This window comes from Mesocricetus auratus, unplaced genomic scaffold, assembly GCF_017639785.1.
Source record: "Mesocricetus auratus isolate SY011 unplaced genomic scaffold, BCM_Maur_2.0 Super-Scaffold_100020, whole genome shotgun sequence".
Taxonomy (NCBI): Eukaryota; Metazoa; Chordata; class Mammalia; order Rodentia; family Cricetidae; genus Mesocricetus; species Mesocricetus auratus.
Genome location: NW_024429201.1, coordinates 4,590,252 through 4,617,742, shown reverse-complemented (window position 1 = coordinate 4,617,742; position 27,491 = coordinate 4,590,252). Strand labels below are relative to the sequence as shown.

Genomic DNA, 27,491 nt, shown 5'->3' with positions numbered 1-27,491 from the left:
TTCCCTTTATTGTTTTATCTATCGCTACCATATTTATCACAGGTAAGCCTGCTATTGTGTTGCTTTATGAAAACACACAAGTATAAATGAGCCTTTTCCCATGAGAAACTGCCAGTTTCAGAGAAAGCAAGAAACATAAACAGAAGGTCATTCTGGGATTTAAAATGAGACAGTCTTATATTGTAAGCCCTTGAGAAATCTGTACAGTGCTGAGATCCAGGATAAAGTCTTAGTGTCTTTGTAGACCACATTATGAAATACTCCATCACTGATGAAGAAAATAGAGCTATGTTTCAGCTTGTCTCCACTTCAGGCAGCATATAGATCTGTACCATTCAATTACATAGTCTCCCAGAACATCTTCAGGAAAAGACACTTCAGTATGCATAACTGTTAAGGCAGTTGGGTGGGTCAACAACTGATTTTGTGTTCATGGCTAAGCAGGTATATTCACTCTCTAGGGTTCTATCATATACTATAAAACTCTGAACTTCAAGATTGTCTGAGAATATGTTCTTATGAATTCAGAGAAGATACAAAACACATTAAAATATTTTAAAACCATATCTGCAAATAGTTGGGAATAGAAATATTCTCAATATTCTAGAATCATAAATATAGATTAACAAAAACTTAATAGGAACATACATAAATAAATTTACCAAACTGCACATTACTGTCTATATTAGTACAGGATGTGGGAAGTCTGATTTAATGGGAGTTCATGTGAAAAAGTCATGGAAGAATTGGTTGACAGCACAAAAGCATGAGTCAACTCTGTATTTTGGTGCCAAAAATGCTAATGTGACCTTAGGCTGGATTGCTGGAAATAGATGTGCTGGTCAAGGAAAGTGATGGGCCCTCTGTGCTCTGCCCTGGTCACGTCTGGACTCCTCGCAGTAATTGGAACATAGGCACAATGGAACACATTTAGGAGACTGTGACTCAGATGGTTGAGAGCCAAGCAATTTTGTCAGGGAAGAGATGCTCTAGAAAAATTGGGACATTTAGTAAGGAGGAAAATGCCCACAGAAGGACTAACAGGTTATAGAAGGTACAAATGGCTCAAGCAAACACTTCATCAACTTTAAATACTTGTGAGATAGTCATGCTGACAAAGGATGGGATTTATTTTCTATAAATTCTTTGTAAGAGTTCTTATTAATATAAATAAACTTATAAATATTAGGAAGAATTCTTAAACATATAATATGATGTACTGGCTGAACCATTTCTGATGTACAAGAAGGTCCGTAAGAATATTTCAATCTTTTAGGCTACAATTCTTACTTCTAGGAATCCATTAGTTAAAATGGTCTAAATAAGGAAAATAGCTTAATACATAAAGGCAATGCTAAAGGAAAAGTTAAGAAATAAGGATGACAGTGAAAGTAATTGATTATTGTAGATGAAATCTGTAAAACCTTGTGTTGCCTATAAAACAGAAGTTGATGAGTGTATATATACAATAGGATGAAAATTTATCTGTGACCTAATTCAAAGAGAAAGACTAGCTAATTTAAGTGAAAAACTGGTCCAATTTAAAGGAGATGAAACCAAATTATTAAACTCGTTACAGTGGCCCAGATAACACCCAGCATTTATTGAGTTTATGCCATGTGCCAGACACTGCCCTAAGTGCCTTCCATATACTAAATAATTAAATTCTCTCTGTAGAAGATACCATGAGTCTTAGTGACAGCCTTCGTGAGTTCAAACTGTGGCTTCAGTGTTTACTGTCTGTTACCCTGTTTGTGTTTTAATTTCTTCATGACCAAAATGAAGCTAGATCCTTATCTGACACAATCATCACCACAAAGGTTAACACAGTTAAGATGTGCAGAAGGCTCAGAACAGCCCAGAGTTCATATTATAGGTTCCCTAAATATCAGTTCTTTCTGTTGATGTATCTTGACTTTACATTAATAACAATTAAGATCTGTGTAACACACTGATTTAAAGGAGGGTATAAAAGCACAATAAATTATGCCTAGGAGATTAAGATTGGTTTCTTTTACAATATTTTTTCTTATTTTAAGATTTATTTATTCATTATATTTACAGTGTTCTGCCTCCATGTATGTCTGCACACCAGAAGAGAGCACTAGTATATTCTTATTGAATGAGTTGCCCTCATCAGAAATTTCTGGCTTTTACAATCTTTCTTTCCCCTCTTCCAGAGCACTCCCTAGGCCTTGGGTGCAGGAGGTGTGTTGTAGATGTGTCATTTGGGACTGGGCTTCTGATCTTGGTGTTTTGAGCAGTTGTGGTTTTCTGTAATTGTCTCTGCTGCAAAGAGAAGGTTCCTTAATACAATCAGAGAACCATGTTGGTGGGTAAAAGTCCAGAGGAACAGGAAATTTGCTGTGAGATTATGTCTCTAGAAATTCAGAAAAGCTACAACTATGAAGTCTCACCAATATGGCTACCTAAATATGACCTGAACAGCAAGGACAATAGTCTTCCCCAGGGAAGAGTACTCCAAATGGTTATCTAATACCAAATAGTCCTGGAAGGAATAGGAAGAAATATATATATATATATATATATATATATATATATATATGTGTGTATTTAAGTATATATATAAGTGTGTGTGTTTATTATATAGTAATACATAACATTATACAGTCTGAACAGGTTGTATTTACATATTTACATATGATCAAAAGAAGAAAGGAGCCAGGTATAGTGGTACATACCTTTCCCAGAACTCAGGAAGCAGAGGGAGGAAGAGCACTGTGAGTTTGAAACAGCCTAATCTACCTAGTGAGTTCCAGGATAGCCAGAGATACCTAGTGACAGACTGTCTCAAACAACAACAACAAAAAGACAAAAAAGGTACGAATTTGAAAGAAAGCAATGTGCAGTTGATACATGGGAAGGATAAGAGGGAGGCAAAAGGGGGGAGAAATAATGTAATTATTTATAATCTCAAAAATTAAAAATAGCCCAGCGTTGGTGGTGCACGCCTTTAATCCCAGCACTCGGGAGGCAGAGGCAGGTGGATCTCTGTGAGTTTGAGACCAAGCCTGGTCTACCAAGCAAGTTCCAGGACAGGCTCCAAAACAATACAGAGAAACCCTGTCTTGAAAAACCAAATAAATAAATAGTAAATAATAAAAATATATATAATGTAAAAATAGGAAGAAAACATAAGTTTGGGCCCCATATCCTCTCCCTTCCCCCACCTCTTTTGCAAAATAGCTATATTCATTTAGCAATAATTAAAGGAGAGGTAGTAGAGTAGTGGACTTGTATAGTGACTTAAAGTGACAGTACCCTCTCAGGTACAACTGACCAGCCATATTGTCAAGTACATTTCTATAGTAGATGGGCAATACGATTCCAAAGTCCCTTCCAGCTGCAAAATTTCCATCTTTTCAATGGAACAGATATAATGTGTATATGAGGACTGACTAGTTGGAAAATACGTGATTAGCTTGGGAAACCTGGCATAATGAATGAAAGTGCAATCCTGAAACACATGTAATTAGCAAAGGAGTTGTGAATGACAAGACAGAGGGAAATGGAGATTGCTGACAGCACAGGGAATGTGTAGGGGCAGGAGAATGAACACAGGAAGGACAAACGATGGGAGGTATGAATGGCTAGAAGCCAGCAGGATAAAGCTTCCGGTGCACACTGGAGCAGGCGGGCTAAGACAATGTTTGGCCTTTAGTCCAATAAAGAGTCCACAGCGTATAGAAAGAAGTGGAATCGGTACTGATGCAACAAATACAGCCAGGTCATACTATGCATTCTGGGAAAGATGAAGATCAAGCTTTGTGAATCGAGGAAGTGGTGGAACCCAGTAGCAGAAGATCTGGACAGGAAGTATGGGGGTTTTGACCAGTGGTAGAGGATTGCACCAGCAGTATATGGCACGGAAAATGGTTATTTACTTTCCTGGGGGCTGTTTCCTCTTCCTCTGGCAACTAGCATGCTCTTCTTGAATCACACACATGTTACCGCTCTAACGCTAAGTAAGCCTCATTTTTCCCAGGCTACATAAAAATAACAAGATCTAAAGAAAAGTAGCAGTTGAGGGTTTGTGGCATTCCAGCGAGCCCATATCTCAATCCCATTATCTTTTTTGTCTCACAGTACTGACCACATTATGTCATGAAGTATGACATACCTCTTTTTAAAATTTATAATTTGTTTTGTTGTAGAACCCCAGCTCCCCAGCATCTACAATTTTTTGTTCACTTATATATCCTTAGCACAGGTGGCAAATTTAGAGATATTTAAAAAGGGGAAATTTACTGCTATACTCATAGATCATTGCCTAGCCCAACTGTCATCAGAGAGGCTCTATCCAGCCACTGAATGGATCAGATGTAGAAACCCACAACCAAACATTAGGAAGACCTCAGGGAATCCTGTGGAAGACTTTTATGTGTGGGTGTGGGGGGGTATAGGAAGGAGACTGAGGGGCCAAGGACACCACAAGAAAACCCACACAATCAACTAACCTGGGCTCACAGTGGTTCACAGAGACCCAACCACTAACCAGAGAACTTACATGGGACTGACCTAGGCCCTCTGCGCATTTGTTACAGCTGTATGGCTTGTTCTTCCTATGGGACTCCTAACAGAGGGAGCAAGGGCTGTCTCCGACTCTGTTACCTGCTTCTGGGACCGTTTCTCTTCTAGGTTGCTTTGTCCTGTGTTATAGGAGAGGAGGTACCTAGTCTAACTGTAACTTGATATGCCATGGCTGGCTGGCAGACATGGAAGGCTTGCCCTTTTCTGAAGAGAAAGGAGAAGGAGCAGTTGTGGAGGGAAGAAGAGGAAGGATGGGAAAGAGACTGGGAGAAGATGAAGGAGGGAGGGGAAACTGATTGGGCTTGGAGAAATTCATTAATTAATAAAAAGTATTAAAGGGGAATTTAAATGAGAATAATGAATTAAAGCAAGTGAGACCTGATTTTATGTTTTATGAACAACTGAGATCCTTGGATTGAAATTGTTTTTGCCCTGTTTACCATTTTAGGGGATATTTTGCTTCTAGAATGTTCTTACAGGACTTTGGGTCACAGAAGGCATTTCATCAGTTCGTGTTTCTAGAGAGTACTTCTTAGAAGGAGAAAACTGGTAGAACATTCTAGGATATTGCTTCACATCCTTGCCTTGTCACGGGCTTACTATGTACACCCTGTGGCCATCTACTCTGTGTCTCAGTTTCCTGTCAATGAGATAAGGATGACAGGGACATCTGGCTAAGCTCACAGGGTCAGTGTGAGCACAAGTCACGGTATCTCACGAAATGTACTCTTTACTATTGAAACTTTCAGTCAAGTTGACTCATCACACTTTTATCTCTATTCATTTATTTGTTGTTTTTGCCTTTGATTTGAGAGACGTTCATTCTAAAGCCCTAGCTATTCTGGAACTTGCTATGTAGACCAGGCTGGCTTCCAATTCCCAGAGATCTTCAACCTTCTGCCTCCTAGGTGCTGGGATTAAAGGAGTGCACTGCCATGTTCAGCCTAAATTCTGGTTTTAAATACAACATTTTTGAAATATATTGTCTGTAGGTGAAGAGAAAAAATGTTTTGGATATCATTACTAATCTCTAGAGAAATCACTAAAGCTAGATAACATGACTTTTCTCCATGTACAAGTTCCAGTCATAATAAAAAATTTAGTGATCTGGGATAAAATGGGCTATTCATACTTGTCATTTTTGTTACTGGGACCTTGGCTGTACTTCCTTGAAGAGAAAGTGATGACTGATATCACTCTATAGGAAAATATCCTGTAGAGGGTTTTTCCATATTTACATTATTCAATAACACTCCTTTCAACCTACCTCTTTATTGATGTCCAATAGAACCAACCAAAGTCACTCTCAGACTGTCATAACTTTTGTCAGCCTGTTTGTTTTTTTTTTCTTTTATGAATAGAGTAACTATTTAGTGGTCCCCAAAGTGAAACTTGTGCCCTGTTATACTGATTTTGATAAGAAAAAAAAAACCAGAAGGCTGTAAGTGAAATGAGTTTTTTAAAAAAAAAGACAATTTTGCCAGAGAGGGTATGTCAGTTTTTGAAGGCATCATAAACAATGTAAAGTAAGTGCTATGCTAAACTCTATAAGAGAACTTTAGGAAGTCTTCTTCCTTTGAGCTTGAATAAGTTTTATATAAAAGATACACATACTGGACACAGAACATCAGTTACACAAGCCATGATTCACTTTCCTAGCACAATCTAGAGTCCTCTGGGGAGGCAGGTAACGTTATCAAAAGACAGCAGAGTTTTGACTCATATTGCGTTGAGAACTGGATTTGGGGGAATTTATTTATCTACCAACTGACATCTACTGGGGGAGAACATGTCCAGGGAAGTCATGGAAGCCTCCAAGGTAGCCTGGACAGCCATTAAAAAGTTCAATGCAGGAGAAAGAAAGGATCAAGAGACAGTAGTGGAAAGTCCCAAACCACATCTTGTGTTTTCCTGAAAGCTTGTGCTGGGCTGTGTGTTGTTTAATTGATTTTCTTCAAGTTGAAACTATTAGGGCAACTATGCTCTTGTGGGTTCTTCTGAACTGCATTGCAGTCCCCTGGATGCTGCAGCTCATGCTAGTCATGATGGGCAACACCCATCTTAATCAGAGGTATGATGCGTTCTGTTACCGAGAAAGCATGACTTCTGGGCAAAAGTCATAAAGTAAATTTACACTTGACAGTAAACTCCTGAGAAGTAAAGGGCACATAAAGCTACTTTAGTGTTGTTTTGATTCTTTCCAAAGAATTTAAGCGATGTTTTGCAAACACAGGGGACACACGTACAGTGTGACCCAACAAGAACTCCTTCCTTCTTTAGGCATGGTGTAGCCAAGAGGTAAGACAAATCAGAATGGGTTTTTCTTTTTGACCTAAATTGGACAAGTTTCTAAAATATGGGCAGTAAACACTTATTAAGATGGTCACTCCTGGCCGGGCGGTGGTGTCACATGCCTTTAATCCCAGCACTCGGGAGGCAGAGGCAGGTGGATCTCTGTGAGTTCGAGGCCGGGCTGGACCAACAGCCTCCAAAACAATACAGAGAAACCCTGTCTCGTAAACCCCCCCCCAAAAAAAGATGTTCACCCCGGAATAAAATTAAAACAGCAGAATCCACATTCTCCAAAGTATGTCAGTTATCCTATAGTGTATTTCCCAGAGAAAGCCTGTGATCTCTCTAATTTTATAAACACTTACAGAAGTCCAAACATCTTTCTACAGCACCAGTGCTTTGGTCTCTTTAGAGTCATCTCTCTTTTTTGGCTTTTTTATTTTTTATTGCTTTGTTTGGATTTTCTTTTGAAATCATGTTTCAAGTAGTTCAGGTGGGCCTTGAACTCCCTATGTAAAGGAGAATGACCCTTAACTCATTGTCTCCCCATTTCCATGTCTCAAGTGCTAAGACTCCAGGCTGTCCAAGTAGAGCCTATAGAGTCTCATTTCTTAAGGACTAAATTGGATTTTTGCTTGCGGGCAGATTTCCAAATTTGTAGGCAATCTAGTCAGATCTACATTAATTTTCTAAATTACAATAATGAAACAACCTCTAGTGGTTTCTCCATGCTTTGTTTTGGGTTCTAAGATCTGTTATTCTTCTTCGAAGGTTTACCTTTACTTATGTGAATCCCTAGCTTGGAGTGACTTTCCTCTTATCCAAGTCATCTTTCAAGACTCGGATAACAAGTGAGGAACCACTTTCTTCTTCCTGAACTCCCAAGGAGCTCACAGTATGTTCCATACTGCTTGGCACTATTGTTGGTTCTTAGTTGTTTCATATACACTTTCTAGACTGTAAACTTCTACATTTTTTTAATATTTTGTTTCCCATAGAATTAGAACACTGCTGTATATGTAGGATATATTTGCTTCTTGATAGATACTAATTTGTGCTATTGTTAAAGAAAAGGTCTTAATCTTTACAAAACCACTTGTAAAGAGAACTAAGCTGCATTTAATGTGTGAAGCAGGACTTGTAAGGGCATGGTCTCACAAGTAAGAAAAGATTGAGCTTTTGTTATTGTCTCCCTAATGTCTCTAGAATTAACAGTCTGCTTAAAGTTCAGCTCAATATGACTTCATTCAGACATACACTTAGCAACATTTGTTTTGCAAGTCTGGTTTTCTAGTCAATCTCTGCATTCATTGTTCTGTCCTGTGTAGACCTTCACCTCTGCCAAGACAGGATGACTGGGAATGAGATGCATCAAGGTCTCACTCAGTACTGACTTAGTTTCTTAACCCTTGACCTTCTGGTTTCATACAGAAAGAGGACTTTCTGTATACTAGGATGAGCTCTTAAAGTCCTATCTCAACTTGATATGCCATGTTTGGTTGACACCCATGGTAGGCCTGCTGGTTTCTGAACAGAGGAGTAGATGGGGCGGGGCAGAGGGGAGGTGGGGGGACAGAGGAGAGACTGTTCTTGGGATGTAAAATAAATGAAAAAATTTAATTCAAACATGTGAGACAGAGCCAAAAAAGGTCAGATGGCTCCAATAAGGTAAGGAAAAATACAAATGAAGGACTTCTGATGCCAATTTTCTCCAAAATCAGGGAGCCAACTCTATGGGGGGGGGACTTACAGTTTTCTGTCATATGGAGGATTATGCAAAACAATATAATAAAATTCAAGAGAAATTTTATAAGAATTTTTCTTAGCATCTGATTGTCATTTGTGCTTTAACTCTTCAAAGCTCACTGTTTATTACAGTTGTCTTTAAACCCACGTGTCTATTAGTAACAAGTAAAATTTGACTTTTACATGTGTTTTCTGCATAGCCAAAAGAAGCTGGATAATTGGCCCGCTCACCAATTCCCCCCATGGGTTGAGCTCCTTGAACTTCAGGTGCAAGTTCAGAAAGAGCATAACTGGTGTCTGCTATCTAAAAGGATGGCTTTGTGTAACATTAAACAAAACATGGGGGTATGGTGAGTATGGGAAAGGTGGGCAGAGGATGTGAAACTTCATAAAAATATTGCTAAATTTCTCATAAATGATCATGTATACTTAGAATACAATAGTAACGCTTAGAAGACTTAAGAACTCAAATTATTAGTTTTGATAGTCTTTAAGAGATTACTATCAAATTGTAAAAGTCTAAAAAAGAAATCAAAATGTACATTTTCTTCTGTGAAATAATAATTGTGCACTGGCATGTCACTGTCATCCCTAGATAATACAAGTCTCTTTTCCTAGGAGAAACATGGGCTTTTGAGATTTGGAAACAGAGGGAAGTCTTAACTAACTCATACTTAGTTCTATAATATACAGTTTTAGAAATCTGTTTTGACTTTAGTTAGGTAGAATGAAAAGTAAAAGGTCTCTACTATTAATTTTGTGAGATTGTTAAAAATTAAACATACTCTAAAATTTTGATCTAAAATGAAGTTAATCAAAGCGTCACAATATTAAAGTGTGTTAGCAATTCAGTGTGGTTCACTGTCATCCATAGACAAATCTTAGTTTATCACCAGAGTACCAAAAACCTAGGCTCCCAGCAACTAAAGTAATAGTAACCCTCTCTGGGCATCTCATCTCCTACCACATCCTTCATCATGAATGCCAGTCAAGTATTCAAGTAACTCTAGAATAGGAACAATCCAGGAACACTTGTTAAAGCAGCACAGTGACAGAATACTGGAATAAGAAGCTTCCTTGAGGTCAGTCCAGTAATGAACCAGCAGAAATTTGTAACCACTTCTTCTAAAATTCCAAGGAAGGCTGTTTCTTTAACTTCACGTCAGCTTACATCACCAACCTACTAGAATACGTTTTCCTAGCACAAATGAGTCATTCAGTTAATTTTCCATTCATAAAACCAGCTGAAATATTTTCCATTTTTTGTATAAAAGAATCAGACAACACCAGAGTCCACTTACCATTTTCCTTCTTCATTTTCATATTGTTGAACGGTGTATCCAAACATGTCTTCCACTGGGCCACTGAAACTCATTGAATTTTTCACATCAACGTTGAAGGATATGCAGAAGCCTAGAATAACTTTGAGAGGGGAAAGAAAGCCCAGTTACACAAGGTTAACTGACAACACAGCATGTATGGGATTATGCAAGTCATTCTTAGGGTTGCCAATGAAGGCTGTGAAAAAGAACAATCGAAACTGAAGACAATGAGAACTCAAAAAAGGTTCTGGTTGCTCATTGAGCACCTACAGGATAGCTTTTTTTAAATGTTTAAATGTTTGGAAATTAATATCTGTACCATTCCCAGGATGGAGTAGGAGTCACAGAAATTAAAAATGACTAATGAGTTTGCACATACTTTCCCAGAAGTGATCCCTACAGTAAAATGTGATCTTGGTAATTTTAAACAGTATCCTTTCCCTACTACAAGTTCTGAAGATGCTAGTAGTTGCATTTAAGCCTCCTTGGCAGTAGCTTTCTCTGTTCTGTTTCTGAAAGGAAATGCCCGAGAGGATGGCTTCCACTCAGGCATGGCTTCCTGGGCAAGTCTCAGAGAAGTTCTGTTTCTTCTGCAGAAATAAGCAGTTGATGGAAGTTTGTACTAATACAAAAAATCCTCCTTGCAACAGCGTTGACTGTGATAAACTCACAAACTTTTTGGAATGAATTACATAATATTCTCATTAGTCCATACCTGGTACACATTATATATACCATGAGAGCTTATCTCTTTAATTTCTCTATGATCCAGGTAAAAGAAAAGTTTTACAAGGAGGGTGATGGTGACTATGTACATTAGTTCTGAAATCACAAGCTCTGATGGAAAGTACCAAATTCCTCATTTGGTCATAGTTTGGAAAAATAGACTTATAAGTTTCAATATCCCATCCTAAATGTAACCAGCAACCCTTCTCAAAGATTATGACCTTTTGCCAGGCATTGGTGGTGCACGCCTTTAATCCCAGCACTCGGGAGGCAGAGGCAAGAGGATCTCTGTGAATTCTAGGCCAGCTTGGTCTACAGAGTGAGTCCAGGACAGCCTCCAAAACAATACAGAGAAACCCTATCTTGAAAAACCAAAAAAAAAAAAAAAAATACTTCCAAAGGAAAACAAACGTTCTTTCCTCTTGCAGATCTGTCTACATAGGTTTTCTTTATCTTCTAATTCCTAAAACCTCGTCTTCGATTTTGAAAGAAAGTTCTTACCAAGATAAATGTTAAATATTATTTCTATTATTATCTACTGTAGATTTCCCTGTTAGACTAGAAAAGTCTTAAAACTGAGGACTTACTCTTCTTTTTATCCTTTATAAAAATCTGGCCCAATTCCTCTTACACAGATGGCCAGTAACATGTTTATAGTCCAAAAGAGAACATGTTTAAGAGGGAAGGGTGCCAGCTGTGGCTGGAGAGGCACTGACAGCCATTCCATCCTAGCAAAAGCAGACTTTTGAATGTTCAAAGGTAAGGGGGAGACGGGACTTGGCATCGAGAAGAAAATTTTTACCCAGGATTTGGGAGGGTCTCTGAGCATAGTAAGACACACAGGACAAATATGGTTGTGTGATTAAAGAAGCAGTCTTCCTGGCTGGCATGAAGGAAGTACACAAAGTGTAGACGGCCAGGACAGGTCCTTTTATGTACATTTCCTCTTCAGTCCTCTAGGGCGATGGAGCACAGCTGGCTATCATCCCCAACATCCTCTTTTAGATGCTGGGAGGTCATTTTAAACAGTGCTCACCCTCAGCGGCAAGCTTCTAGTTCATGCGCTTAACCTTTCTTTTGATATTTTGAACAGTTTCAACAGATTATTTCTTTCACATGAAGACATACACAAAATATTGCCTCCACAATGTGGTTTTTCTCAAACAAACAAACAAACAAACAAACAAACAAATGCTGAGCAGTGGTGGCCCACGCCTTTAATCCCAGCACTTGGAAGACAGAGGCAGGCGGATCTCTGTGAGTTTGAGGCCACTCTGGTCTACAGAGTGAGTTCCAGGACAGGCTCCAAAGCTATGCAGAGAAACTCTGTCTCGAAAAACCAAAAAAAAAAAAAAAAAAAAAAACAAACCAAAGCAACAAACAAACAAACACAGTAGTGCCTTTCTCAACCAAGGCACTACAGGCAATTTTGTCATAAGGAGCTGTGCTGAAAGGTGCTTAGTAATGGTTCTAATGCACATTATGCTAATGGCATTTTGTGGGTTATGACAATCAACATTATCTGTAAACACTGCCGAAATCTTGTGGAGTCAAAATTATCCATAACTGAAAACAACTGTTTAAGAGACATAAGGACCAGAAAACTACCACCAAGGACTGTACACCAGCTGTGGCTCGGAGACCAGCGGATGCATAGCCCAAGGCAAGTGAGCATTACCCAGGGGCTTGTGAATCTCATTTTCCACTCAGATATCAAGACTCAAATCTCCATAGCATTGTATTCCTCTTAAGGTTTAAGAAGTATATCTTGGACATTGGTGGTGCATGCCTTTAAACCCAGCATTCAGGAGGCAGAGGCAGATGGATCTCTCTGAGTTCGAGGCCAGTCTCTACACTGTGAGTTCCAGAACAGTCAAGGCTACACAAAGACACCCTGTCTGGAAAACCAAACAACCAACCAAGCAAAGAAGTGTATCTGTGTGACATAATGCTTCTTTTTCACTATATCTACACAAGTAGCAGAATTGATCTACATTCAAAGAACTCCCCTTCAGACAAAATGGGAACCACATTTTGGGGGACAGGGTGGTCACAGTTAATTCTACCTGTTTGAAGGATTTATTTATTTATTCATCACATTATCATTTTTTAAATTCTTTCCTAAAGGCCACTTGAGTGTTTGGAATTATTGGACCTGTTTATCCTACATGTTGCATGAAATGTCTGAGGGTGGATGTTACATTTTTTTCCACTTCCTATCCTTAAAATTCTACAGGCAATTTGCTCGAAGTGTTTGTAAATCTGTTCCTTTTATGTTTTCTGAGGACCAAGGAGGCTGTAGCATAGAAGATCACATTTTTTAAAGTAGTTTACAACTTGTCCTTTTGATTTAAAGGAGTAAGGAAACAGTAAAAGCAGTGTCTCGTAACTTTCAGTTCAATGTTCATTTTATTAGAGTAGATTTTCTTGGAACTTTATGTTCTAGAAGTAAGACAAAATGGCACTTATCTCAATGAAAGGGAAAAAACAGACAAACAAAAATCACAAAATGAAATATAACAGCCTGAAATGTTTGAGAGTCCAGATAAGGAAGATATTGAAAGTAACTGGAAATGAGCAGTCTAGAGTCAGATGGCTAACGGAAATGCTAGTCTCACATGAACCCCTGAGAAGTCTTTCTCTAACAATAACTGTACCATATGTCGTGAGTTGTTCCTCATTTTTCATTCTACTAAACTTGTCAACAGTGCTGCCAATACCATTCTCATCCATGTGAGTGAGAGCTTCAGTGACCAAGAATATTCCCCATATTTCCACAGGGTTCCACTATGTAAAGAAAGCATCAGTCACCATTCCCCTTGATTCAGTTTTTCTCCCTAAAACCAGAAAACAAACAAACTAAAACCACACAGTGACAAGTAACTAGGGGCCGGCTTTAGAAGAAACTGCCTTCCCATGAACACGAATTAGTTCATGTAGTTCTGTGTCTTCAGAGGGCTGTCTGAGGCGGAGACTATTCTTTGGTGGCAACTGCCTGAGAAAGATGTTGGGGAGTTTGGTATGGGAAAGTAGTCATGGCAACGGAGCTCAGACCAAGCTTCTTGAAGGACTTCACGGAAACATATGTTTATAGAGAAAAGAAATGAAGTTGTCTGCTCCTTACTAAGTATGGTCATATGTGTGTAGAAGTAGTAGTAAAAAGCAGATGAGAAAGACAGACAGGGTGGTTGGTGTTGAAGGGTATCTTTTGTAAATTAAGTATTTTTTTCATTATTTCCCTCCAGGATGAAACTGAATGTGTATGTGTAAGGCAACAAATAAAACAAAGAGATACATAGTTTCCAGGTCTGTCTTTATTTGCTCCAAAATAGTCTTTTTCATAGAGAAAACATATTAAGTTATCGGCTAGATAGGGTAGTAGTTATCACTTTCTTTTTGTGTATTTGGAAACTGAATCTCAGAGAACGGATACCAACATGACTCTCCTCTGGTCCAATCATGGACTTTCTGTAACAAAATCTGGGCTTCTTCAGTGGCTGTGGACTCTGGTGGAGGCCACACTCCCTCTCCCTCAAATCCACTCATTCCAAGAAGAGTCACTGTGGCCTGGATGCTTGCTTCTTAAACCAGAAACTCTGGGCCTGACCATCTGGCCCAGCAACTCTGCTCTAGTCACGTCCAGATGGGAATATGTGATAGCTAATGGAATTTTCTACCTTGCAAATTGTGAGCCCATGGCAAATGAACATCGAATGAGTGGTGGAAAAGAAAATCTTTTATAATGCTGTTACTTTCCTGTAATAACTTCTCATGTGTGCTTATCCAACCTCACAATAGGAGAACTCACGATTAACATTACTTTCAATCTAAAGATTGAAATGATGACACATAAAATGAAAGATAATAATAAAGTGTGCAATAAATCGATGACTTGCAGAATAAATTCCTTCCTGTCTAGTCATATATAACAAACTTGATATCAATGCTTTGTCTCTGAAATTTTCATTAATTTCCCTCTCATGGATTAAATAATTGGATTTCAATTTTTAGGTACGTGGTTACCAAAAAGAATAAAAATTTGACTGAAATTATAACAAGATCTGGCCAAAACAACAATAGGATAACATCTTTCTAGTAGATCTAAAAGCTGAAAAGGTAATTTTTACAGCCTTTTGCTTATGAAAATGATCCAGAAACCTTCCCTAGCAAAGATACAGGAAATCGTTAATGAAGACATGATTATAATAGACCTTGATCAGAGAGTACAGGAATAATGAAAGGACCTGGAGATGACATCTTGACTTCAAATGCAGAAAATCTATACTTGCCATAAAAAGAATATGTCTAACTCATATTCTTTGAAACAAGAAAAATGTCCCCATATAGTGACATAAAGAAAACACACACTGCCACTCAAAGCCTCTTTCATCAGAAATGATAGAATATGTCAGCAAGATATCTACCTCCTTCGGTCAGCAAGGCCAGAAAAGCCAACTCAAACACACTGATAGGTGCTTGTTTTCCAGCTTCACCCTGGGAGACTGCTTTGTGAATTCAGTTTGAGGCAGTAAGCGAATTGTTTTGTCTTTGCTTCTAAAGTCCATGACCTCTAGTTGTTAACAAATGGCATTTTATTTCCAAAGTGCTCTGTGTGTGTGTGTGTGTGTGTGTGTGTGTGTGTGTGTGTGTGTGTGTGTGTGTGGTGGGAGGATGCAAGGAAGCATTCTTCTTAATATGTAGTAGGTGTGTTTTCTACATGTTTTTCAAAATAACAGGATAAATAAAAAAAAATAAGGATTTTGGGCAGAGACACCACCCTGACTACAAGCACGTGTTCCCTTTCAGGCATGTTACTCAGAGTGCTCGGTTCCACCAGGGTGTTTCCCAAACATCACTGGTAAAAATTCCCCTTTAAAGTTTTCCTACGTAATCTGCTCTTCGCGGGTGTTTATTTTCTTCTGTAGTATCTACAGACATCTGCTCATTGCTCATATCCTCCCCCCCTCCCCAAATAACTGCTCACTTTACCGGCTCCTTTCAGGCTGTGTCTACTCGGGTCTCAGAAATTCTTACTCTCAGAACCCAACCCCCTCTCCCATCAGCATCATGTGTTTTACAGGATAAAAATGCTGCAGGACCTCAGGAGTCCTGGATCCCACTGTGAGAACACAGTTCATATGTTTGTGCAAGCAACATGAGCTTAGGCCTGTTCTGCAGCTGCCCAGGCATTCTGAGAGCTGAACTCATTATGTCTGTGATGTTCAGCTGAGAACTGCATATGGAAAGGCACATTTCACTTCAAAAGAAATCAGTGTGGCCCAAATATTAAAGCAGAAATATAAGACTACGGACTTTGGATATAGAAAACTCTGGAAAACTGCTCTGTCTTCGTCGGTGGAATCTTTCCAATGGATTTTTATTAAAAGCACTAGACTCTCCCCTCTGCCCCTTACCACCCTGCCCTGCCTAACCTTTGTGTGTGTGTGTGTGTGGTATATGCATGTGTGTACATGTGTATGAAGATATGTGTTCCAATGCATACTCGTGTGTACACCACAGTATACTGAATATCCTACATTCTCCACCTGATTTCTTTGACAAAGCTTTCTCACTGAACCTGGAGCTGAGTTGTTTTTTGTTTTGTTTTGTTTGTTTGTTTTTTGCCAGACTGGTGGCCCGCACGTTGCATGACCCTGTCTTGGTCGTCCCTTGTCCTTTCTGTACTGAGGTTACAGGGCCTTTCAGACATAACTGAGCTTTTTTTTCTGGGTGCTGGGATCCTCACTCAGCCATCTCCCCAAACCTTAAGGTGACTGTTGTTGGTGTGCACAATGGGTATTTCCGAGAGTCAGAAAAGCAAGCGGGCTGTATGTGTGGTAAACAACTTCTCCAACTTACCCAACAGCATTACTTGACAATTTAAAATTCCAGGCATTAAGAGATCCCATTACTGATTTTCCTAAATCTGCTAATTAGCATTTTTGAGGTCTGAGGTACAGGGCTTGAGATAGTTCTTTTTTCCTGTATGTTTAATAAACCAAATAGCATTTTTAAAGCTGAAAAACCATTTGTATATGATCCTTTATGCTTTCCTGACCATGAAACTATGTATACATATGTATATATACATATATATATTAATAAAAATTAACTTAGGACCTATACTCTGTTTCTGGCTTATAGAACTCTTTGAGAAGGAATCCTATGTAAAGTAATAATATCTATTTCAAAGAACCTCTTAGAAAAGAAACCATAGTATTTTGTTTAAGTTCTTTGTCTTAGGGCATGCCAACTGACAGAATGCACACAGTAGGTGGGTAAGATTCCACTTTGAAAGAGAACTAAAGATATTGCCAAAATCTGGGATGGAGAGATTATTCTGTCCCCAAATGTACAAATAATACAAACAGGTTCAAAAGTGGCTTCCTCTTCCCCCATTTAGTTCCAGCATTACAAAAAGGGATGTGTAAAAGAATGGAAAAGAACAGTAATAGCACTTTAAATACACAATATTTTAAACTATTTATTTGGATTGCTAAAATATGAGGAATTAAAACTTTGTTTCAATGTGATCATTCCTCTCGCTATATCATATCACTTTTAAATATAACAGTTTGTTGTTTAGAAAAATTCCAACATGTGGTAACCCTACCAAGCTAGTTTGTGGTTGTTTACATTAGAAAGTAATTACAAGTACCCTAAGTCACCTGCAACATTTTTTCAAATCAGGAATAAGCCTAGGCTTTAAAAAATAATGTTTTATTTAGAGGTGGGCTCAATGGCCCACACCTGAAATCACAGTGCTTGAGACGCTGAGGTAGGAGGATCACAAGTTCAAGGACAGTCTAGGCTAGATTCAGTTTCAGGCCTGCTGGGCTGTAAAGGAAGATGGTATCTTACATAAATAAACCAAGGGACAAAGGTAAGTTTTATGTTGTATGCAAAGTTTTAAGGAAACAATGGATACATAAAGTGAGGCCTACTTGCACTCTGTTATACCTTGGGCCCCAAAGGGATGTTACATTTTGCACACCATTGGCATGCTGACCTCTCTTTCCTCTCTGCGTTTTGTTAATTTGCCATATTAGGAGCAGGAGGCTGAGAATACAGAATCATAATGTCGTTTGTGATGAAAATACAGTTTACCCACTTTCTGCTTTAACACACGGGTCACTCATTAACCTTGATAAGTACTTTCATAAAACTAAAAATTGGGTCACTCATTAACCTTGATAAGTACTTTCATAAAACTAAAAATTGAAATACTGTGAAAACTCTGTTAGCACACTCATACCAAAACCAACACCAGCAGGGAAATGACTACTCATCCTAGGATTCACTGGGAGTAGCCACCAGTTCATACTCTCCAAGTAAGAGCTGCCATTCTGGATCTTCCTATACCATGTATTTTTTTTTTTGGATGACTATTATTGCTCTTGATCATCACCGACATTTAACTGATATGACTATCCTTCTCCTTCCTTCTTACTGGTTACAGCACATTTCCATGATACCATTTACTACCAAACATTCTGTTGGTCAAAAGCTTCTGATGTCTCTGTTCAACCTCAAACAAACCCGGGCTATCAAGGGAAATAATGTAAGCCACCTGAGTATAATATGTTACCCACCTGAGACCACTTAGAAACTAAATCAGAAACCGGTAAAGGACATAGGGATTTATGGGAAACTAAGACGAGTCTTGGTAGACTGGAATTCTGAAATATTTCGGCGGTCAGGGGTCAGGGACTAGAGGCCAGCATACTTGTTTTCTTTTCAGAGGAACGAGATAACTTTTTGATTCCTGCTTTTTTGTTTTGAGATAGCTCTAAATGTTGTTTTCTTAGCTCTAATTGTTGCTAAGACTACCAAGACCTCTTAGCATTTAAAACATTAGTTGAACAGGAAAATCCTTGGATCCAAACTCTATTCCTAACTGGACGCATCATCTTTTACATTCTTTCCATTAGCCCACTTGAGGATCTTGAAATGCAAGTGAATGCAGATGTTATAGCCAATATCCCCAAGAACAACGGCCGATATTTCCCTTAAATGGAAGCATTTTGATGTTTGGATCTTCACAGCTGTTACTAAGTACTTGTTATTTACAAGAAGCTTAATTCAAGGTAGGGCTTACCTCTGACCTGAGGGAAGAGGATGGGAATGTTATTGAAAAGAAGATTAAAAAATGTGGCTTTAAATGTGTATTTCAGGGCTGGGGACGTGACTCAGTGGTAATAGTCTTTGCCTAGTATGTATGAGGCCCTGGGTTCAAACCCCGGTACCACACACACACACACACACACACACACACACACACACACACTTTAGAGAAAATGTGTTTATTCCCATTCCTGTGTCTTCCATGTGGAGAGTGTTTCACTAGCTGTACATTGTGGTTTATGTCTACATCCACTCTCCTTCCGTACTTGATTAGGAAGTCTGGAAAGAGAAATTGCATATTTAGTCTAGTCCCCCCCCCCCCTCTCTCTCTCTCTCTCTCTCTCTCTCTCTCTCTCTCTCAGAAGTGAGCCTGGTTGCAGAAAGAACATGGTTTTCTATGCTCCACTGAATCAGCATCTCAACTGTTGCTATCAGTTCAGTAGAAATGTTACTCATTAGTTAAGATCTACTTGAACCCATTTCCCAATTGGTTTTGAACATATATGAGAAAACTGTATTCTCATTATCAGTCTATTCAAAAATCCAAATGAAGTTTTATTAAAAGGAATTATGAGGGAAATGTTCATGCTTTGCCAAGCCAGGTCATAGACCCACTGCTCTTTGTCTGAGGACACAAAAATGAAATTAATGGAATGGCTAGTTTTCATTATTTTACACATAACCTAGTCTCTCTTGTCTCAATACTTTTAGCTACACTGAGAGCAAGATAAAGGGTCAACAGAAACATGAGGAAGCATGGCCAGGAGAAGGGTATCATGGGGTTACTCCAGAGGCAAGGAAAGTAAACAGCAGCCTCGTGGAAATCGTGAGTGGATTTGATAGAGGCTGTTATCTCACATTCTCATGTGTGCTTCACGGATGGTCAACCTACAAGATGAGCGAAGCAAGATTTGGGGAATGAGACTGACACTACTACTAGCTAACTTTCATTTTACCTTTAGAGAAATGCACCTTCCACAAAGGATAATGAGCACTTGAGTTTTCCATCAACACCTGAACTTGGTCCGAATTCTTACTTCATACTTCATACTTTGTGCTATTTAGTCTAGATGAAATGCTATTTCTTCAGACCTGAAACTGTGACCTGCATTAAGAAAGAAATTTGGATTTTATAACTCCTTGTGCCGGAAGTTTAAAAACTATGCTAGAAAGGGCTTGAACAATTAGTTCCAAAATAGTATGTCAAAAGTTAGTGGCAAGAAATACCAAGGAGTTTCTACAATTATGAGCAAGATTCACCTGGTTATAACAAGATTAATGTAGAAAAATGAGAATGTGTTGGGTAATTTTCTTCAAAATACAAATTTTTATAAGCTTTTTGTCTGACCTTAATCATATCTATGTCGTCTTTCAACTCTCTGATGTTAATTTATTATTTGTATCTTTACAGCCAACTAACAATAACAACTACCCCTTGTGACACACACATTCTCTCTCTCCCCCCCTCTTTCTCTCTCCCTCCCTCCCTCCTACGTGCCTTCTTACTTTCATAACAGCACTTTATACCTATTTATATGATGCCTCATCCCAATTTGCCAATCCCATTAACTCCAAGCTTTTCAAACAGTGAGAAATAAATTTCTGCTCTATAAGCTACCTGGCCTATTATGGCAACCTCAGCAAGACTAACAACAGCCACAATTGCTACAGAGGACTAGAGGTGAACTTCAGTGGAAGTATTGCATTGGATGGTGAGACAGAAGAAGCAGGGAATGACAATGACATTCCTGTGAACTTCTTTCCTTTTACACTCTCTTCTTCATTCTGCTGTATTGTTTAAAAGTCATGGAAAATAATAATTTTGTTAGTCTCAGGGAAACTTAAAAGACCTATTGGTACATAGTAACTGTTCAATGAAAACTATTGAATGAATAAAAGTAAGACAAGAATAGCATTTTTTAAAATGGTGTTTTGCTCTGTCAATTTACTCTCAGGTAAGTCTGCAATTCTATACAACATTTTATGGCTATAATTTCTCTTCCTTCCTTCCTTTTTTTCTTTCTCTCTAAATAACTGTCTTCCTTTCTTCCCTCTCACCCCCTCTCTCTTTCTTTATTTCATCTGTCTGTGCTTCCTTCCTTCCTGTCTGTCTTTCATCTTTTTTGTATTAATTGGTATAATGAAACTAAAAGTTAAAATACCTTTTTTCAGGTAGCCAAATCAGAGATTTAAGTTACATTTTAGTTTAGATATACTTCTTTTGAAGGGGGACAACTTCAACTTTTACCCACAAATAGAGTTGCAATTAATTGACTTGCTCTAAACTATAATTTCATGATAAACACAAAGGGGAAAAAGTTCTCATTCTCTACAAATTGGCCCAAGAAAAGTGATATTGGTCAACATCAAATAAACTTTCAGAAAACTCTTTAGGAAAATCAGGTAGCAAAATCAGATGGGATAATTTAGGAGACAAGTAAAGCATGTAGGATGAGGACACTTGTTAGGAATGCTATCCAGAAAAATACCGCCATATGCTTTCTGGAACCCATAGTACATCGCATAATATTATGAGAAGCCTTTTCTAAACCCATGGAGATATAGAGAATGTATGTGCCTTGAAAAATGTATAGATAACTAAGTGGCATTAGACTTGGATATAGGCTTTATAGGCTTCTATAAAGCAATAGTGAGGATCCTGAGGGTTCCACATAGTAGGTCACCCTACTAAAGGCCATCTACCACCCTTTCAAAGATAACAGTGGTTGTCTTTTGGTATCGTACACTTGTAATCATAGCTTATCCAAATAAGCAAACAATGCAGTTGCCAAAACAAGAAAAAAATAGGACTAAACTCTTAAGAAATAATATCAAAAATAAATATACATGGACTAAGCTGTTTCTGTCAGAATAAAAGGCTCTTCTCAGACTAGAGTATTTATCAACATTGGAGTTGTGTCAATAGTGTTCATTCTTTAATCTAACCCAGATGGGAACTGAGAGCTGTCTTAGCCCAAGGCTAGGTATCCAGATTGCACTATCCTTCTACCATGGCTGAGGGAAGAATGGGGAAGAAGAGTAGGGTAAATAGGCTAAGGAAAACAGAAACCTACTATTTGTTTCAATAGAATGTAAACAAACAACAAGAACCCCCTTTCTCCCCAAGAACTACTTAAAACATTAAAAGGGAAAAGGAGAGACTAAATCTACTCTCTAAGGGATCACAAACTTGCACATAAATATGTATTTGTGGCTACCATAAAAAATGTTACATTCATTCACCAATCATTAAAAACTTCCAGCCTGGAAAGAGAAACAAAGAACAAAAAGTTGACACAAACAACAGGCTTCCCAGCAGAGAAGTCCTAGTCACTTCAAGATGTAAGGCAAAGCTGAAAACAAAAGAAAACAATGCAGAGGTCACTGTGGTTGCTGTAACTGTGACAACTGCCAATGCAGTTTGCATCTAATCACTTCTGACTTTTTCTTTTGTTTTTCATCATTAAAAAAATTCTGTGCTACCTAACGCAGAATTGGGAATAGATAAGATCTGGAAACTTACTTGGGTTATTCTCTGTGCCATGAAAAATAACAACAACAACAAAAAAAACCTTGGGAAAAAATTTCCCAGAGGGCTTTACATTTCAGTCTGCAATTCAGTTAAACACCCCACCAGAGAGTAAAATCAAAGCAGGACAAAACTGAGAGAACTATGCTGGCTTTCATTGCTAGGTTAAATCACACTGCAGTCTTCCATTGTGCACATATAAATAATTTATTTAAATTGATGCAAACAAGCAAGAGGTGATGTTATCAAAGAATAACTTTGGCTTGGAATGAGTTTTCTTATTAAGACACAGTTAAATGAGGCACCCATTAATCCATCCACACAAACTTAACAGCCCTGCTTGGTGTTTACAAGGAAAGGTACCCGGGCGAGTGACTCAGATTTATTTTGATTGTTTCATAGACAAACCCTGTGGCATGCTACCCTACTAGTTTGTGTGTCACTACTATTCCCTAGTATGATCAAAGATCAGCAACACAACTTGGATGGACACTTTGTAACCACTTGACTCTCTGTTACTTTAATGGTATAAAAAGGGCTTTGTAAAAACTGACAAATTTGAACTCCCTTACTTTTTACCATTTACCAGCAAGCAATGACTTTATGGATGGATTATGATTAACTTAGGAAAAAATATATTAGTTTAAAAAGCCACCTGTCAAGTAAAACAAGGACTTTTTTTATTTAAAGAAAGAGTCATTGTCCTTGGTGAAATACTTCAGATTTCAGACTTTCACAAAACCTCATACACGAACATTTGTGAAAGATTCTGAAGTTTGTCTTTGAAATCCTTTACTATGGAATCATACTTTGAGAGTGTAGTGAGGCAAATCCTGTCATCTATGTCTTAATAGCACTTTCCAAGAAAAAAAGTGCTATTAAGCTCTAGGGTCCAGGAAATGGGCTTCCACAATTTCAGTCTTCTGCGGAAGCCATTGGACATGTTCTTGGAGTCCTACTTCTGCATATTGAATTGATTTTCACAGTTTCCACATCCTACCAGGGATCTGACATCTTCATAACGCAATACTTATTACACTGAATCCTAATATTCAGCAAGGAAAGATTGATTCACTTACATATGTACTTAATTAGATGAAACGAGATCCTAACAGGATTGGATTTAAGCTGTGTGTCCTATTAAAGTATGAACATGCTGGGGAAAGGATTAAATACAATATTCTGTTTATGACATGAATCCCTAGTTGGTTGAAAACAAGACAAAACCAGGGTTTACAATGGTCAAAATGCTCAATTCCTAATATTATTTATGATTTAAGGACAAATGCAGAAAACACAGAGCATGAAGAAAAAAGTGTTAACAGAAATTGTGCATATACGGGTACCTTGAGATGTTTAAGTAGAGCCACCTACCACCTATATTTAGCAGCATCGATATATATATATCACAATGAACACATCCTTGCCTTGAGACCTACATAAAGAACACTTGGTTCATTTCCTTTTAGAGTAGTGATTGAAAAACCAAGAGGCAAACAACTTAATCTGAAAATAGACAAGAGATTTTTAAGAGATATTTCTTCAGGTAACAAGTATATAAAAACATGTGAAAAGAATGCCTCCCATTTCTAGTCATCAGAGTAAAGTACATCAGAACCACAACAGGATGCCACTTCATCCCCAGTCAGATGGATACAAAAAAGTAAGAAGAAATGTCTCAGAAATGAAGCTTTGAAAATATGGGAAGTAATTGGAAACTTCATCCATTGTGGTAGGAATATCAAAATGGCTCCCATGCCATGGAAACTAGTTTTGTCATTCCTCAAAAAGATAAGCACAGAAATAACATACAATCAAACTTCTTCTGTGAGTATTACTCCAAAGAACTGAAAATAAACTGATTCATGATTGTTTGTAACAACACTTATCACAATAGCCAAGAAGTGGAGAAATACAAATGCCTATTCACTGATAAATGGATAATAAAATGTGATCTCTCTCTTTTAAAGAGATATCAGGATATTATTGAGGTATAGAAAGAATGAAGTATTGGTACATACACTGCAAAATGAATCAACCTTGACAATATTACAGTCAGACTAGAAGCAAAAGTCAATACAATACATACAACTCTATTTTTACAAGACATTCAGAGTTGGTATGTTCATAGGAACAGGAAGCAGATTTGTGGGTACCAGGTGATAAAGAGAAGGGGAAACGGGGGTGATTACTTAAGGGGTATGAAGTTCCTGTTAAGGGTAATGGAGTGTTCCATGGCATAGTGCAACATTAAACAATGCTACTGAGTTGTCACTGTTTAAATGATAAATTTTATGAATATTATACCATAGAAAAGATATGATCAGCCTTCCAAATATGTAAAATATGTTTTATTTAGAATTAAATTTATTTTGATTTGAGGTAATATAAATTCACATACAGTTGTGACAAATTGTACCTGGGTCTTTATTACCTCTGCAATTTTTTTTCAAGAATCTTCTATACTTTTTACCTCCAAAGTAGCATGAGTATAGAATTCTTTATCTTTAGTGGCTAATATAAGACTGTGTAATTGGATATTATGTAACTTACACTTCCTGCCATTCAAACTGGGAAAGAAATACAGTATGTTGTACATGGTTACTAATTAGTCCTCTAAGAGGGAGTGACCTTTCTAGTTATTTTCTCATTAATAAGAGACAAAGGGAGCAAACATAGATAAGGATGGAAATTAAAATTGAATGATTTGTGTAAATATTCAAATGCATTTTCCACAATTAATTCATTTGTTACATACTGAATAATCACGTGGCTTAATTATTGCCAAATACATGTTTGTTCACTGTTTCTTTTTAACCCACAAAACTAAGAAGTCAGGGCTCAAAGCAATTAGTTCATAGACCATTAAGTATGAGAACATCAGACAAGACACGTAGCACTCTTAAGTCAGGGTGAATTTTACTGAAGCTACAGTTCTAGACACGGCTGATATACCAACCATCTCTGGACAGACATGCTAATGATACTTTTTGTGCTCATGAGATAAGTCAGCAAGTGTGATAATGTGTGTAATTATCCTCTTTTGTCCTACCAGACACTTAAAAAAACCTTGTCTACTTTTTGGGCAGGTAGGAAAAAAATAAAAGGCATTTCTAAAGGCACATTTCCATTTCCTTTTTGCTTTTTCTTAGTTTCCAATGACCCCTCTCACTCAGCTCTTATTTCACTGTTCTTTCTGCCTCCACTGAGATAGCTGAAATCACAACCACAGGCTAAACACTGACCAAGGAAAGAAACATGTTATTGTCTGGTGGGATTTGTCTTCATCGAGATCATGGAATCAAAACTCAAAACTACCAGAGGTCTAAAGGATCAGCAGCCTCCATTTTCTAAGGCAGCAAAAGGCTGGTATGTCAGAACACACGCTATACACTGTAAGTATATGCTCTTAAATGATTGTGCTGAAGTCATGACATGACACGATTGCAAGATGAGCATTATACAGACTTCCATGGAACATTTAAAGATGCCTGTCTTCTCAAATATGAATGAAACTTTGGTTTAGTGACAAACACAGCTACCTTCTCTGTGACTGACTCTGCATCTTAAGTATCTCTGTGGTTTGGGCAATGGGTTTCCTTTTTAATCACTCTCTGATAGAATGTCTAAATAATCCATTGAGACTTGGAATTCTTTATCTACCTCCTAAGGTTACCTAAGCTTTGGGAGAATTTCAGAATAGTCAGGCCTCATTGATCGAACTCACTTACCACTTAACTTGGTGCACCTGGCTCTTTGGAATCTTTCTATAAGGACCGTTAAACTAACTCAAGTGTGTCCATGAAAGAGCTCAGAGAAGTTCTTATTAAACTACCCAATTAGACAGCACCCTTAAACGGTGGGAAACGCAAAGATCTAAGCCATTGTGCTAATGTGTATAATATGCATGGCTAGTTTACTGATCACCCAAGGATGGAACAGTGTTTCTTTGCCCTTGTTCCTTGTCCATTCTCCTACACCAAGAAGCTTGAGGAACAGTAATGAATCCTCTTCACAATGCATCCTGGGATGTAAATGCAGTTCATGCAAGACAGAAAGATTGGCAGTGCTAAGCCTTCTCCTGTTCAGCCATGTTTCTATTGGGCAAGACCCCATTAGAGATGGGACTAAAATGAGTAGTAGAGAGGAAGCCAAGAAAAGTGACAGACTTCAGTCAACATCAGGCTAGGTTACTTAGCCATCTAAAAGACCCATAGCCCAGTGAGGAGCTATCAGGACCTTCTGTCCTGTCCTAGGAAGTTACCATGGCTGGGTCTTTGTGTTTGAGATGATCTAGCTCTGCTAGTCTCCGGGTTGAAAAGGGGCCCTACATCGGTGAGAGAGAGCTGGCTGGAAGAGATCTCAGTTCCATTTTAGTTATCTCTGTCTTCCAGTAGCTTCAATAAGGAGCTGCTCAGATTGTTCATTTGAACAGAGAATAACTACTTATAGTCAGAAATTTGCTACTGATATACCTTAGGAAATGCTCATCCACTGAGCCTTGATTTCCAAGCCCCTTAAGTGGAAACACTAACAATGATTCCTGTACTATTGGCAGGAGACTTCACTGAGATGCTACATGTGTACCACATTTGAGGATCCTGACAAAGAAGGATGCTTTGTCTAACACATAGAGAATGAAAAGAGAGCTGTATACACATGGCAACTGCTCACGTGGGTCCAGCATCAGTCTTATTGCTGACATTCTTCTAGGCCACAAAGTTCAAGCAGTTTAAGTTATGAAAAAGCAAGCATTCCTACTACAGTGTGATGAACTTGTCCTTAACAGCAATCTTAATTTTTTTTAGGAAGTCACATGTAAAAACAACAAAGTTTATGATAAAAGTAGATCCAACTCAACTGTATAACTTTATAGCTAAGGTACAAATAAAGCTAAATATCAGTTCAAATAAAAAGACAAGTTCTTATTTCAAAGGAATGTTAAGTCTTGATCAAATAAACTCTATTCTAAGCAAAGGAGGGAGGAAAGCACATATTGAGGCTGCAGAATTATGGAGAAAGTAGCAAAATGAACTAAGTGTGGAGCCAACCAATGTAATAAACTCTTCCAATAAATCATACGCATGGTAAAATAAACCAAGCATAACACAAGGAAAAAGGGCATTGTGCAAAACATCATGTTAGTCTGTGCTTGTGCCTACCAATCATTGATTGTCCTTGGCACTAGTAACATATGTACT

At 38.1% G+C, this 27,491-nt stretch overlaps 1 protein-coding gene across 1 annotated transcript in view; it reads right to left on the bottom strand.

Annotated features, from left to right (window-relative positions):
* Positions 1 to 27,491, bottom strand: part of Itga1 (integrin subunit alpha 1) — a 143,732-nt gene that overhangs the window by 85,260 nt on the left and 30,981 nt on the right. Inside the window, exon 2 of the mRNA XM_040728813.1 lies at positions 9,891 to 10,011. Coding sequence (XP_040584747.1) covers positions 9,891 to 10,011 — 121 coding nt within the window. The remainder of the gene's footprint in view (positions 1 to 9,890; positions 10,012 to 27,491) is intronic.